At 32.3% G+C, this 16,402-nt stretch overlaps 1 protein-coding gene across 1 annotated transcript in view; it reads left to right on the top strand.

Annotated features, from left to right (window-relative positions):
- Window positions 1-16,402, top strand: part of LOC143226728 (ATP-binding cassette sub-family C member 10-like) — a 73,361-nt gene that overhangs the window by 33,621 nt on the left and 23,338 nt on the right. The window contains 1 exon segment of the mRNA XM_076458087.1: window positions 15,659-15,886. Coding sequence (XP_076314202.1) covers window positions 15,659-15,886 — 228 coding nt within the window.

Raw genomic sequence — 16,402 nt, 5'->3', positions numbered from 1 at the left:
CACTAAGGTATTGTATCAGTAGTTAACACTTTTCTTTACTCACTCACACTAAGGTATTGTATCAGTAGTTAACACTTTTCTTTACTCACTCACACTAAGGTATTGTATCAGTAGTTAACACTTTTCTTTACTCACTCACACTAAGGTATTGTATCAGTAGTTAACACTTTTCTTTACTCACTCACACTAAGGTATTGTATCAGTAGTTAACACTTTTCTTTACTCACTCACACTAAGGTATTGTATCAGTAGTTAACACTTTTCTTTACTCACTCACACTAAGGTATTGTATCAGTAGTTAACACTTTTCTTTACTCACTCACACTAAGGTATTGTATCAGTAGTTAACACTTTTCTTTACTCACTCACACTAAGGTATTGTATCAGTAGTTAACACTTTTCTTTACTCACTCACACTAAGGTATTGTATCAGTAGTTAACACTTTTCTTTACTCACTCACACTAAGGTATTGTATCAGTAGTTAACACTTTTCTTTACTCACTCACACTAAGGTATTATATCAGTAGTTAACACTTTTCTTTACTCACTCACACTAAGGTATTGTATCAGTAGTTAACACTTTTCTTTACTCACTTTACTCACACTAAGGTATTGTATCAGTAGTTAACACTTTTCTTTACTCACTCACACTAAGGTATTGTATCAGTAGTTAACACTTTTCTTTACTCACTCACACTAAGGTATTATATCAGTAGTTAACACTTTTCTTTACTCACTCACACTAAGGTATTATATCAGTAGTTAACACTTTTCTTTACTCACTCACACTAAGGTATTGTATCAGTAGTTAACACTTTTCTTTACTCACTCACACTAAGGTATTGTATCAGTAGTTAACACTTTTCTTTACTCACTCACACTAAGGTATTGTATCAGTAGTTAACACTTTTCTTTACTCACTCACACTAAGGTATTGTATCAGTAGTTAACACTTTTCTTTACTCACTCACACTAAGGTATTGTATCAGTAGTTAACACTTTTCTTTACTCACTCACACACTATCAGTAGTTAACACTTTTCTTTACTCACTCACACTAAGATATTATCAGTAGTTAACACTTTTCTTTACTCACTCACACTAAGGTATTGTATCAGTAGTTAACACTTTTCTTTACTCACTCACACTAAGGTATTGTATCAGTAGTTAACACTTTTCTTTACTCACTCACACTAAGGTATTATATCAGTAGTTAACACTTTTCTTTACTCACTCACACTAAGGTATTGTATCAGTAGTTAACACTTTTCTTTACTCACTCACACTAAGGTATTGTATCAGTAGTTAACACTTTTCTTTACTCACTCACACTAAGGTATTGTATCAGTAGTTAACACTTTTCTTTACTCACTCACACTAAGGTATTGTATCAGTAGTTAACACTTTTCTTTACTCACTCACACTAAGGTATTGTATCAGTAGTTAACACTTTTCTTTACTCACTCACACTAAGGTATTGTATCAGTAGTTAACACTTTTCTTTACTCACTCACACTAAGGTATTGTATCAGTAGTTAACACTTTTCTTTACTCACTCACTTTTCACTACTCACACTAAGGTATTATATCAGTAGTTAACACTTTTCTTTACTCACTCACACTAAGGTATTGTATCAGTAGTTAACACTTTTCTTTACTCACTCACACTAAGGTATTGTATCAGTAGTTAACACTTTTCTTTACTCACTCACACTAAGGTATTGTATCAGTAGTTAACACTTTTCTTTACTCACTCACACTAAGGTATTGTATCAGTAGTTAACACTTTTCTTTACTCACTCACACTAAGGTATTGTATCAGTAGTTAACACTTTTCTTTACTCACTCACACTAAGGTATTGTATCAGTAGTTAACACTTTTCTTTACTCACTCACACTAAGGTATTGTATCAGTAGTTAACACTTTTCTTTACTCACTCACACTAAGGTATTGTATCAGTAGTTAACACTTTTCTTTACTCACTCACACTAAGGTATTGTATCAGTAGTTAACACTTTTCTTTACTCACTCACACTAAGGTATTGTATCAGTAGTTAACACTTTTCTTTACTCACTCACACTAAGGTATTGTATCAGTAGTTAACACTTTTCTTTACTCACTCACACTAAGGTATTGTATCAGTAGTTAACACTTTTCTTTACTCACTCACACTAAGGTATTGTATCAGTAGTTAACACTTTTCTTTACTCACTCACACTAAGGTATTGTATCAGTAGTTAACACTTTTCTTTACTCACTCACACTAAGGTATTGTATCAGTAGTTAACACTTTTCTTTACTCACTGACACTAAGGTATTATATCAGTAGTTAACACTTTTCTTTACTCACTTGCACTAAGGTATTGTATCAGTAGTTAACACTTTTCTTTACTCACTCACACTAAGGTATTGTATCAGTAGTTAACACTTTTCTTTACTCACTCACACTAAGGTATTGTATCAGTAGTTAACACTTTTCTTTACTCACTCACACTAAGGTATTATATCAGTAGTTAACACTTTTCTTTACTCACTCGCACTAAGGTATTGTATCAGTAGTTAACACTTTTCTTTACTCACTCATACTAAGATATTGTATCAGTAGTTAACACTTTTCTTTACTCACTCACACTAAGGTATTATATCAGTAGTTAACACTTTTCTTTACTCACTCACACTAAGGTATTGTATCAGTAGTTAACACTTTTCTTTACTCACTCACACTAAGGTATTATATCAGTAGTTAACACTTTTCTTTACTCACTCACACTAAGGTATTGTATCAGTAGTTAACACTTTTCTTTACTCACTCACACTAAGGTATTATATCAGTAGTTAACACTTTTCTTTACTCACTCACACTAAGGTATTGTATCAGTAGTTAACACTTTTCTTTACTCACTCACACTAAGGTATTGTATCAGTAGTTAACACTTTTCTTTACTCACTCACACTAAGGTATTGTATCAGTAGTTAACACTTTTCTTTACTCACTCACACTAAGGTATTGTATCAGTAGTTAACACTTTTCTTTACTCACTCACACTAAGGTATTGTATCAGTAGTTAACACTTTTCTTTACTCACTATAAGTATTGTTAACACTTTTCTTTACTCACTCACACTAAGGTATTGTATCAGTAGTTAACACTTTTCTTTACTCACTCACACTAAGGTATTGTATCAGTAGTTAACACTTTTCTTTACTCACTCACACTAAGGTATTGTATCAGTAGTTAACACTTTTCTTTACTCACTCACACTAAGGTATTGTATCAGTAGTTAACACTTTTCTTTACTCACTCACACTAAGGTATTGTATCAGTAGTTAACACTTTTCTTTACTCACTCACACTAAGGTATTGTATCAGTAGTTAACACTTTTCTTTACTCACTCACACTAAGGTATTGTATCAGTAGTTAACACTTTTCTTTACTCACTCACACTAAGGTATTGTATCAGTAGTTAACACTTTTCTTTACTCACTCACACTAAGGTATTGTATCAGTAGTTAACACTTTTCTTTACTCACTCACACTAAGGTATTGTATCAGTAGTTAACACTTTTCTTTACTCACTCACACTAAGGTATTGTATCAGTAGTTAACACTTTTCTTTACTCACTCACACTAAGGTATTGTATCAGTAGTTAACACTTTTCTTTACTCACTCACACTAAGGTATTGTATCAGTAGTTAACACTTTTCTTTACTCACTCACACTAAGGTATTGTATCAGTAGTTAACACTTTTCTTTACTCACTCACACTAAGGTATTGTATCAGTAGTTAACACTTTTCTTTACTCACTCACACTAAGGTATTGTATCAGTAGTTAACACTTTTCTTTACTCACTCACACTAAGGTATTGTATCAGTAGTTAACACTTTTCTTTACTCACTCACACTAAGGTATTGTATCAGTAGTTAACACTTTTCTTTACTCACTCACACTAAGGTATTGTATCAGTAGTTAACACTTTTCTTTACTCACTCACACTAAGGTATTGTATCAGTAGTTAACACTTTTCTTTACTCACTCACACTAAGGTATTGTATCAGTAGTTAACACTTTTCTTTACTCACTCACACTAAGGTATTGTATCAGTAGTTAACACTTTTCTTTACTCACTCACACTAAGGTATTGTATCAGTAGTTAACACTTTTCTTTACTCACTCACACTAAGGTATTGTATCAGTAGTTAACACTTTTCTTTACTCACTCACACTAAGGTATTGTATCAGTAGTTAACACTTTTCTTTACTCACTCACACTAAGGTATTGTATCAGTAGTTAACACTTTTCTTTACTCACTCACACTAAGGTATTGTATCAGTAGTTAACACTTTTCTTTAGTCACTCACACTAAGATATTGTATCAGTAGTTAACACTTTTCTTTACTCACTCGCACTAAGGTATTGTATCAGTAGTTAACACTTTTCTTTACTCACTCACACTAAGGTATTGTATCAGTAGTTAACACTTTTCTTTAGTCACTCACACTAAGATATTGTATCAGTAGTTAACACTTTTCTTTACTCACTCACACTAAGGTATTGTATCAGTAGTTAACACTTTTCTTTACTCACTCACACTAAGGTATTGTATCAGTAGTTAACACTTTTCTTTACTCACTCACACTAAGATATTGTATCAGTAGTTAACACTTTTCTTTACTCACTCACACTAAGGTATTGTATCAGTAGTTAACACTTTTCTTTACTCACTCACACTAAGGTATTGTATCAGTAGTTAACACTTTTCTTTACTCACTCACACTAAGGTATTGTATCAGTAGTTAACACTTTTCTTTACTCACTCACACTAAGGTATTGTATCAGTAGTTAACACTTTTCTTTACTCACTCACACTAAGGTATTGTATCAGTAGTTAACACTTTTCTTTACTCACTCACACTAAGGTATTATATCAGTAGTTAACACTTTTCTTTACTCACTCACACTAAGGTATTGTATCAGTAGTTAACACTTTTCTTTACTCACTCACACTAAGGTATTGTATCAGTAGTTAACACTTTTCTTTACTCACTCACACTAAGGTATTGTATCAGTAGTTAACACTTTTCTTTACTCACTCACACTAAGGTATTATATCAGTAGTTAACACTTTTCTTTACTCACTCACACTAAGGTATTGTATCAGTAGTTAACACTTTTCTTTACTCACTCACACTAAGGTATTATATCAGTAGTTAACACTTTTCTTTACTCACTCACACTAAGGTATTATATCAGTAGTTAACACTTTTCTTTACTCACTCACACTAAGGTATTGTATCAGTAGTTAACACTTTTCTTTACTCACTCACACTAAGGTATTGTATCAGTAGTTAACACTTTTCTTTACTCACTCACACTAAGGTATTGTATCAGTAGTTAACACTTTTCTTTACTCACTCACACTAAGGTATTGTATCAGTAGTTAACACTTTTCTTTACTCACTCACACTAAGGTATTATATCAGTAGTTAACACTTTTCTTTACTCACTCACACTAAGGTATTGTATCAGTAGTTAACACTTTTCTTTACTCACTCACACTAAGGTATTGTATCAGTAGTTAACACTTTTCTTTACTCACTCACACTAAGGTATTATATCAGTAGTTAACACTTTTCTTTACTCACTCACACTAAGGTATTGTATCAGTAGTTAACACTTTTCTTTACTCACTCACACTAAGGTATTGTATCAGTAGTTAACACTTTTCTTTACTCACTCACACTAAGGTATTATATCAGTAGTTAACACTTTTCTTTACTCACTCACACTAAGGTATTGTATCAGTAGTTAACACTTTTCTTTACTCACTCACACTAAGGTATTGTATCAGTAGTTAACACTTTTCTTTACTCACTCACACTAAGGTATTGTATCAGTAGTTAACACTTTTCTTTACTCACTCACACTAAGGTATTGTATCAGTAGTTAACACTTTTCTTTACTCACTCACACTAAGGTATTATATCAGTAGTTAACACTTTTCTTTACTCACTCACACTAAGGTATTGTATCAGTAGTTAACACTTTTCTTTACTCACTCACACTAAGGTATTGTATCAGTAGTTAACACTTTTCTTTACTCACTCACACACTAAGGTATTGTATCAGTAGTTAACACTTTTCTTTACTCACTCACACTAAGGTATTGTATCAGTAGTTAACACTTTTCTTTACTCACTCACACTAAGGTATTGTATCAGTAGTTAACACTTTTCTTTACTCACTCACACTAAGGTATTGTATCAGTAGTTAACACTTTTCTTTACTCACTCACACTAAGGTATTGTATCAGTAGTTAACACTTTTCTTTACTCACTCACACTAAGGTATTGTATCAGTAGTTAACACTTTTCTTTACTCACTCACACTAAGGTATTGTATCAGTAGTTAACACTTTTCTTTACTCACTCACACTAAGGTATTGTATCAGTAGTTAACACTTTTCTTTACTCACTCACACTAAGGTATTGTATCAGTAGTTAACACTTTTCTTTACTCACTCACACTAAGGTATTGTATCAGTAGTTAACACTTTTCTTTACTCACTCACACTAAGGTATTGTATCAGTAGTTAACACTTTTCTTTACTCACTCACACTAAGGTATTGTATCAGTAGTTAACACTTTTCTTTACTCACTCACACTAAGGTATTGTATCAGTAGTTAACACTTTTCTTTACTCACTCACACTAAGGTATTGTATCAGTAGTTAACACTTTTCTTTACTCACTCACACTAAGGTATTGTATCAGTAGTTAACACTTTTCTTTACTCACTCACACTAAGGTATTGTATCAGTAGTTAACACTTTTCTTTACTCACTCAAGGTATTGTATCAGTAGTTAACACTTTTCTTTACTCACTCACACTAAGGTATTGTATCAGTAGTTAACACTTTTCTTTACTCACTCACACTAAGGTATTGTATCAGTAGTTAACACTTTTCTTTACTCACTCACACTAAGGTATTGTATCAGTAGTTAACACTTTTCTTTACTCACTCACACTAAGGTATTGTATCAGTAGTTAACACTTTTCTTTACTCACTCACACTAAGGTATTGTATCAGTAGTTAACACTTTTCTTTACTCACTCACACTAAGGTATTGTATCAGTAGTTAACACTTTTCTTTACTCACTCACACTAAGGTATTGTATCAGTAGTTAACACTTTTCTTTACTCACTCACACTAAGGTATTGTATCAGTAGTTAACACTTTTCTTTACTCACTCACACTAAGGTATTGTATCAGTAGTTAACACTTTTCTTTACTCACTCACACTAAGGTATTGTATCAGTAGTTAACACTTTTCTTTACTCACTCACACTAAGGTATTGTATCAGTAGTTAACACTCACACTAAGGTATTTATCTTTACTTTTCTTTACTCACTCACACTAAGGTATTGTATCAGTAGTTAACACTTTTCTTTACTCACTCACACTAAGGTATTGTATCAGTAGTTAACACTTTTTACTTCACACTATCAGTACTCACTCACACTAAGGTATTGTATCAGTAGTTAACACTTTTCTTTACTCACTCACACTAAGGTATTGTATCAGTAGTTAACACTTTTCTTTACTCACTCACACTAAGGTATTGTATCAGTAGTTAACACTTTTCTTTACTCACTCACACTAAGGTATTGTATCAGTAGTTAACACTTTTCTTTACTTCACACTAAGATATTGTATCAGTAGTTAACACTTTTCACTCACTCACACTAAGGTATTGTATCAGTAGTTAACACTTTTCTTTACTCACTCACACTAAGGTATTGTATCAGTAGTTAACACTTTTCTTTACTCACTCACACTAAGGTATTATATCAGTAGTTAACACTTTTCTTTACTCACTCACACTAAGGTATTGTATCAGTAGTTAACACTTTTCTTTACTCACTCACACTAAGGTATTGTATCAGTAGTTAACACTTTTCTTTACTCACTCACACTAAGGTATTGTATCAGTAGTTAACACTTTTCTTTACTCACTCACACTAAGGTATTGTATCAGTAGTTAACACTTTTCTTTACTCACTCACACTAAGGTATTGTATCAGTAGTTAACACTTTTCTTTACTCACTCACACTAAGGTATTGTATCAGTAGTTAACACTTTTCTTTACTCACTCACACTAAGGTATTGTATCAGTAGTTAACACTTTTCTTTACTCACTCACACTAAGGTATTGTATCAGTAGTTAACACTTTTCTTTACTCACTCACACTAAGGTATTGTATCAGTAGTTAACACTTTTCTTTACTCACTCACACTAAGGTATTGTATCAGTAGTTAACACTTTTCTTTACTCACTCACACTAAGGTATTGTATCAGTAGTTAACACTTTTCTTTACTCACTCACACTAAGGTATTGTATCAGTAGTTAACACTTTTCTTTACTCACTCACACTAAGGTATTGTATCAGTAGTTAACACTTTTCTTTACTCACTCACACTAAGGTATTGTATCAGTAGTTAACACTTTTCTTTACTCACTCACACTAAGGTATTGTATCAGTAGTTAACACTTTTCTTTACTCACTCACACTAAGGTATTGTATCAGTAGTTAACACTTTTCTTTACTCACTCACACTAAGGTATTGTATCAGTAGTTAACACTTTTCTTTACTCACTCACACTAAGGTATTGTATCAGTAGTTAACACTTTTCTTTACTCACTCACACTAAGGTATTGTATCAGTAGTTAACACTTTTCTTTACTCACTCACACTAAGGTATTGTATCAGTAGTTAACACTTTTCTTTACTCACTCACACTAAGGTATTGTATCAGTAGTTAACACTTTTCTTTACTCACTCACACTAAGGTATTGTATCAGTAGTTAACACTTTTCTTTACTCACTCACACTAAGGTATTGTATCAGTAGTTAACACTTTTCTTTACTCACTCACACTAAGGTATTGTATCAGTAGTTAACACTTTTCTTTACTCACTCACACTAAGGTATTGTATCAGTAGTTAACACTTTTCTTTACTCACTCACACTAAGGTATTGTATCAGTAGTTAACACTTTTCTTTACTCACTCACACTAAGGTATTGTATCAGTAGTTAACACTTTTCTTTACTCACTCACACTAAGGTATTGTATCAGTAGTTAACACTTTTCTTTACTCACTCACACTAAGGTATTGTATCAGTAGTTAACACTTTTCTTTACTCACTCACACTAAGGTATTGTATCAGTAGTTAACACTTTTCTTTACTCACTCACACTAAGGTATTGTATCAGTAGTTAACACTTTTCTTTACTCACTCACACTAAGGTATTGTATCAGTAGTTAACACTTTTCTTTACTCACTCACACTATCAGTAGTCATTGTATTGTATCAGTAGTTAACACTTTTCTTTACTCACTCACACTAAGGTATTGTATCAGTAGTTAACACTTTTCTTTACTCACTCACACTAAGGTATTGTATCAGTAGTTAACACTTTTCTTTACTCACTCACACTAAGGTATTGTATCAGTAGTTAACACTTTTCTTTACTCACTCACACTAAGATATTGTATCAGTAGTTAACACTTTTCTTTACTCACACTAAGGTATTGTATCAGTAGTTAACACTTTTCTTTACTCACTCACACTAAGGTATTGTATCAGTAGTTAACACTTTTCTTTACTCACTCACACTAAGGTATTGTATCAGTAGTTAACACTTTTCTTTACTCACTCACACTAAGGTATTGTATCAGTAGTTAACACTTTTCTTTACTCACTCACACTAAGGTATTGTATCAGTAGTTAACACTTTTCTTTACTCACTCACACTAAGGTATTGTATCAGTAGTTAACACTTTTCTTTACTCACTCACACTAAGGTATTGTATCAGTAGTTAACACTTTTCTTTACTCACTCACACTAAGGTATTGTATCAGTAGTTAACACTTTTCTTTACTCACTCACACTAAGGTATTGTATCAGTAGTTAACACTTTTCTTTACTCACTCACACTAAGGTATTGTATCAGTAGTTAACACTTTTCTTTACTCACTCACACTAAGGTATTGTATCAGTAGTTAACACTTTTCTTTACTCACTCACACTAAGGTATTGTATCAGTAGTTAACACTTTTCTTTACTCACTCACACTAAGGTATTGTATCAGTAGTTAACACTTTTCTTTACTCACTCACACTAAGGTATTGTATCAGTAGTTAACACTTTTCTTTACTCACTCACACTAAGGTATTGTATCAGTAGTTAACACTTTTCTTTACTCACTCACACTAAGGTATTGTATCAGTAGTTAACACTTTTCTTTACTCACTCACACTAAGGTATTGTATCAGTAGTTAACACTTTTCTTTACTCACTCACACTAAGGTATTGTATCAGTAGTTAACACTTTTCTTTACTCACTCACACTAAGGTATTGTATCAGTAGTTAACACTTTTCTTTACTCACTCACACTAAGGTATTGTATCAGTAGTTAACACTTTTCTTTACTCACTCACACTAAGGTATTGTATCAGTAGTTAACACTTTTCTTTACTCACTCACACTAAGGTATTGTATCAGTAGTTAACACTTTTCTTTACTCACTCACACTAAGGTATTGTATCAGTAGTTAACACTTTTCTTTACTCACTCACACTAAGGTATTGTATCAGTAGTTAACACTTTTCTTTACTCACTCACACTAAGGTATTGTATCAGTAGTTAACACTTTTCTTTACTCACTCACACTAAGGTATTGTATCAGTAGTTAACACTTTTCTTTACTCACTCACACTAAGGTATTGTATCAGTAGTTAACACTTTTCTTTACTCACTCACACTAAGGTATTGTATCAGTAGTTAACACTTTTCTTTACTCACTCACACTAAGGTATTGTATCAGTAGTTAACACTTTTCTTTACTCACTCACACTAAGGTATTGTATCAGTAGTTAACACTTTTCTTTACTCACTCACACTAAGGTATTGTATCAGTAGTTAACACTTTTCTTTACTCACTCACACTAAGGTATTGTATCAGTAGTTAACACTTTTCTTTACTCACTCACACTAAGGTATTGTATCAGTAGTTAACACTTTTCTTTACTCACTCACACTAAGGTATTGTATCAGTAGTTAACACTTTTCTTTACTCACTCACACTAAGGTATTGTATCAGTAGTTAACACTTTTCTTTACTCACTCACACTAAGGTATTGTATCAGTAGTTAACACTTTTCTTTACTCACTCACACTAAGGTATTGTATCAGTAGTTAACACTTTTCTTTACTCACTCACACTAAGGTATTGTATCAGTAGTTAACACTTTTCTTTACTCACTCACACTAAGGTATTGTATCAGTAGTTAACACTTTTCTTTACTCACTGACACACTAAGGTATTGTATCAGTAGTTAACACTTTTCTTTACTCACTCACACTAAGGTATTGTATCAGTAGTTAACACTTTTCTTTACTCACACACTAAGGTATTGTATCAGTAGTTAACACTTTTCTTTACTCACTCACACTAAGGTATTGTATCAGTAGTTAACACAGTAGTTAACACTTTTCTTTACTCACTCACACTAAGGTATTGTATCAGTAGTTAACACTTTTCTTTACTCACTCACACTAAGGTATTGTATCAGTAGTTAACACTTTTCTTTACTCACTCACACTAAGGTATTGTATCAGTAGTTAACACTTTTCTTTACTCAACACTAAGGTATTGTATCAGTACTAACACTTTTCTTTACTCACACACTAAGGTATTGTATCAGTAGTTAACACTTTTCTTTACTCACTCACACTAAGGTATTGTATCAGTAGTTAACACTTTTCTTTACTCACTCACACTAAGGTATTGTATCAGTAGTTAACACTTTTCTTTACTCACTCACACTAAGGTATTGTATCAGTAGTTAACACTTTTCTTTACTCACTCACACTAAGGTATTGTATCAGTAGTTAACACTTTTCTTTACTCACTCACACTAAGGTATTGTATCAGTAGTTAACACTTTTCTTTACTCACTCACACTAAGGTATTGTATCAGTAGTTAACACTTTTCTTTACTCACTCACACTAAGGTATTGTATCAGTAGTTAACACTTTTCTTTACTCACTCACACTAAGGTATTGTATCAGTAGTTAACACTTTTTCACTCACACTTCAGTAGTTAACACTTTTCTTTTAACACTCACTCTTTACTCACACTAAGGTATTGTATCAGTAGTTAACACTTTTCTTTACTCACTCACACTAAGGTATTGTATCAGTAGTTAACACTTTTCTTTACTCACTCACACTAAGGTATTGTATCAGTAGTTAACACTTTTCTTTACTCACTCACACTAAGGTATTGTATCAGTAGTTAACACTTTTCTTTACTCACTCACACTAAGGTATTGTATCAGTAGTTAACACTTTTCTTTACTCACTCACACTAAGGTATTGTATCAGTAGTTAACACTTTTCTTTACTCACTCACACTAAGGTATTGTATCAGTAGTTAACACTTTTCTTTACTCACTCACACTAAGGTATTGTATCAGTAGTTAACACTTTTCTTTACTCACTCACACTAAGGTATTGTATCAGTAGTTATCAGTAGTTAACACTTTTCTTTACTCACTCACACTAAGGTATTGTATCAGTAGTTAACACTTTTTTTCTAAGGTATTTACTCACTCACACACTAAGGTATTGTATCAGTAGTTAACACTTTTCTTTACTCACTCACACTAAGGTATTGTATCAGTAGTTAACACTTTTCTTTACTCACTCACACTAAGGTATTGTATCAGTAGTTAACACTTTTCTTTACTCACTCACACTAAGGTATTGTATCAGTAGTTAACACTTTTCTTTACTCACTCACACTAAGGTATTGTATCAGTAGTTAACACTTTTCTTTACTCACTCACACTAAGGTATTGTATCAGTAGTTAACACTTTTCTTTACTCACTCACACTAAGGTATTGTATCAGTAGTTAACACTTTTCTTTACTCACTCACACTAAGGTATTGTATCAGTAGTTAACACTTTTCTTTACTCACTCACACTAAGGTATTGTATCAGTAGTTAACACTTTTCTTTACTCACTCACACTAAGGTATTGTATCAGTAGTTAACACTTTTCTTTACTCACTCACACTAAGGTATTGTATCAGTAGTTAACACTTTTCTTTACTCACTCACACTAAGGTATTGTATCAGTAGTTAACACTTTTCTTTACTCACTCACACTAAGATATTGTATCAGTAGTTAACACTTTTCTTTACTCACTCACACTAAGGTATTGTATCAGTAGTTAACACTTTTCTTTACTCACTCACACTAAGGTATTGTATCAGTAGTTAACACTTTTCTTTACTCACTCACACTAAGGTATTGTATCAGTAGTTAACACTTTTCTTTACTCACTCACACTAAGGTATTGTATCAGTAGTTAACACTTTTCTTTACTCACTCACACTAAGGTATTGTATCAGTAGTTAACACTTTTCTTTACTCACTCACACTAAGGTATTGTATCAGTAGTTAACACTTTTCTTTACTCACTCACACTAAGGTATTGTATCAGTAGTTAACACTTTTCTTTACTCACTCACACTAAGGTATTGTATCAGTAGTTAACACTTTTCTTTACTCACTCACACTAAGGTATTGTATCAGTAGTTAACACTTTTCTTTACTCACTCACACTAAGGTATTGTATCAGTAGTTAACACTTTTCTTTACTCACTCACACTAAGGTATTGTATCAGTAGTTAACACTTTTCTTTACTCACTCACACTAAGGTATTGTATCAGTAGTTAACACTTTTCTTTACTCACTCACACTAAGGTATTGTATCAGTAGTTAACACTTTTCTTTACTCACTCACACTAAGGTATTGTATCAGTAGTTAACACTTTTCTTTACTCACTCACACTAAGGTATTGTATCAGTAGTTAACACTTTTCTTTACTCACTCACACTAAGGTATTGTATCAGTAGTTAACACTTTTCTTTACTCACTCACACTAAGGTATTGTATCAGTAGTTAACACTTTTCTTTACTCACTCATACTAAGGTATTGTATCAGTAGTTAACACTTTTCTTTACTCACTCACACTAAGGTATTGTATCAGTAGTTAACACTTTTTTTTACTCACTGACACTAAGGTATTGTATCAGTAGTTAACACTTTTCTTTACTCACTCACACTAAGATATTGTATCAGTAGTTAACACTTTTCTTTAGTCACTCACACTAAGGTATTGTATCAGTAGTTAACACTTTTCTTTACTCACTCACACTAAGATATTGTATCAGTAGTTAACACTTTTCTTTACTCACTCACACTAAGATATTGTATCAGTAGTTAACACTTTTCTTTACCCGCTCACACTAAGATATTGTATCAGTAGTTAACACTTTTCTTTACTCACTCACACTTCCCTCCCATAATTTCCTCTTCTGTCTTTTTTTTTGTTTGTTTGCATAGTCTCAAAGTGATGATTGCACTGTCCAATATAGAGGGAACTAGGAGGGTGTGTTGCATTCCTATTGGTGGAGAGTTCTCACATGCTACAATGCTACTATATCACTTGTAAACATAATTTGGGTTGGGAACCTCAAGACTAGTGGCAAGTAAAAAATTTGTTTACAGAGGGCAGTAGAAAGTGAGAAAAGCTGTTATGTTAGTGGAAGTAAGTATGTATCTGAAATACATTTCCAATGCAAGAATATGTTAACCTTTAATTGGTTTGTTATCACACTTCAATGGGTATCATATTGATTATTTTATTATTACACTTCTAAATGTATAATTTTAATTAGTTACATTTCAATGTGTATGATCTGCGATTGGTTTATTTTCATACTTCAATATGTGTCATAATGATTGGTTCATTGTTACACTTTTAAATGCATGAGTTTAATTGGTTGAATTATAATGTGTGTAATCTGTGATTGGTTTATTATTTACATTTCAACATGCAAGAAAGCTGAAGTATATCTCAAGGGTTAATTTGTCAAAATCCAAACTCAGTATAGAGAGACAAGCTACTGAAGTTATGGAAGTTTACTCTGTGATTTATAGTAAATTCAGTACTATGAACACGGATTTTGATGGCTAACATGTGCTGCAGCATTAAACTACAGAAAACTAATGCTTGTTAGACTGAAGAATTTAACCAGATTTCTTTTGGCAAAAACAAATGACATGGATACAGAGAAGTCATCAAATTATAATGAACTTGTTGGTTGAAATTGTGATACTTTGTGATGGGACTACAATATTTTAAACATTTATCTTGTTTTGGTCTCATTGTTAAGGACATGGGCATGGAGAGGTTATCAAATTATAATGAATTTAATTTTGTATTTTAGATCACTGGTTGAAATTCTGATACTTTGTGATGGGACTACAATATTTTAAATTTTTATCTTGTTTTGGTTTTGTTGTTATGTCACATATTTCATTTTTTTCAATTATTGACTTGAAAAGATTTCATTTTCAATTTATATTGGAAATTTATATGAATTTTTATCTCAAATTTATTTAAACTGTTTTTTTTAACTACATAAAATATCTTTTTCACCTGTTTCTATTTTGGTGTGTTATTTTTGTTTCATAGTGTTTTTACTTCAAATGACAGCTGATGAATGAGTTCCTCTCTGGGATTCGAGTCATCAAGATGTTTGCATGGGAGAGGATCTTTGCTGCCAGAGTCCAGGCAACCAGGAATGAGGAAATGAATTTGCTGAAAGCTAGAAAGTACCTGGATGCCCTGTGTGTCTATTTTTGGGCCACAACTCCAGTTCTGATATCAGTATTAACCTTTAGCACATATGTTGTTATGGGAAATCAGTTGACAGCTGCAAAGGTATGACAGATAGATAAGTGTTGCCTTTTAAAGAACAGAATTGTTGGGAACTAGATTCTTGAATTTCTTGTTTTGTAGAGATTGAGAATATATGTGGCATAATTAAATTTTTGTTTTGAATCTATAGAGAAGATACATTTCAGATTCTTTTTCAGATTATCTTTGAAAAATTAATTATTTAAAAGTATATTAAATTGTTTAAAGCTCTTTCAGTAAACTTAGAAATCATGACTAATATTTCTAAAAAGAAGCGTTTTGTTGTTACTTTATTTCATATGCTTATGACATTTAGAGAGATGAATATACCCAACTTATGTGAATCTCGTTTTTACAACCCCCTTGAGGTGGATTTCTCTATGTTATAAGAGGGGATCTTCCACAGAAGGTTATGTAATTTCAAATTTTGGTTTATCTCCTCTGGAACCTGAACATTGACCCACGTGTTTGCCATGTATGGTGCCCCTGTGAAGGGGAGAAGAGGATCCTGGTGGTTGAGGTGTCCAACCCTAACACACA

This window comes from Tachypleus tridentatus, chromosome 9 (assembly GCF_004210375.1).
Source record: "Tachypleus tridentatus isolate NWPU-2018 chromosome 9, ASM421037v1, whole genome shotgun sequence".
Lineage (NCBI taxonomy): Eukaryota > Metazoa > Arthropoda > Merostomata > Xiphosura > Limulidae > Tachypleus > Tachypleus tridentatus.
This window is presented reverse-complemented; position numbering and strand designations above follow the sequence as displayed.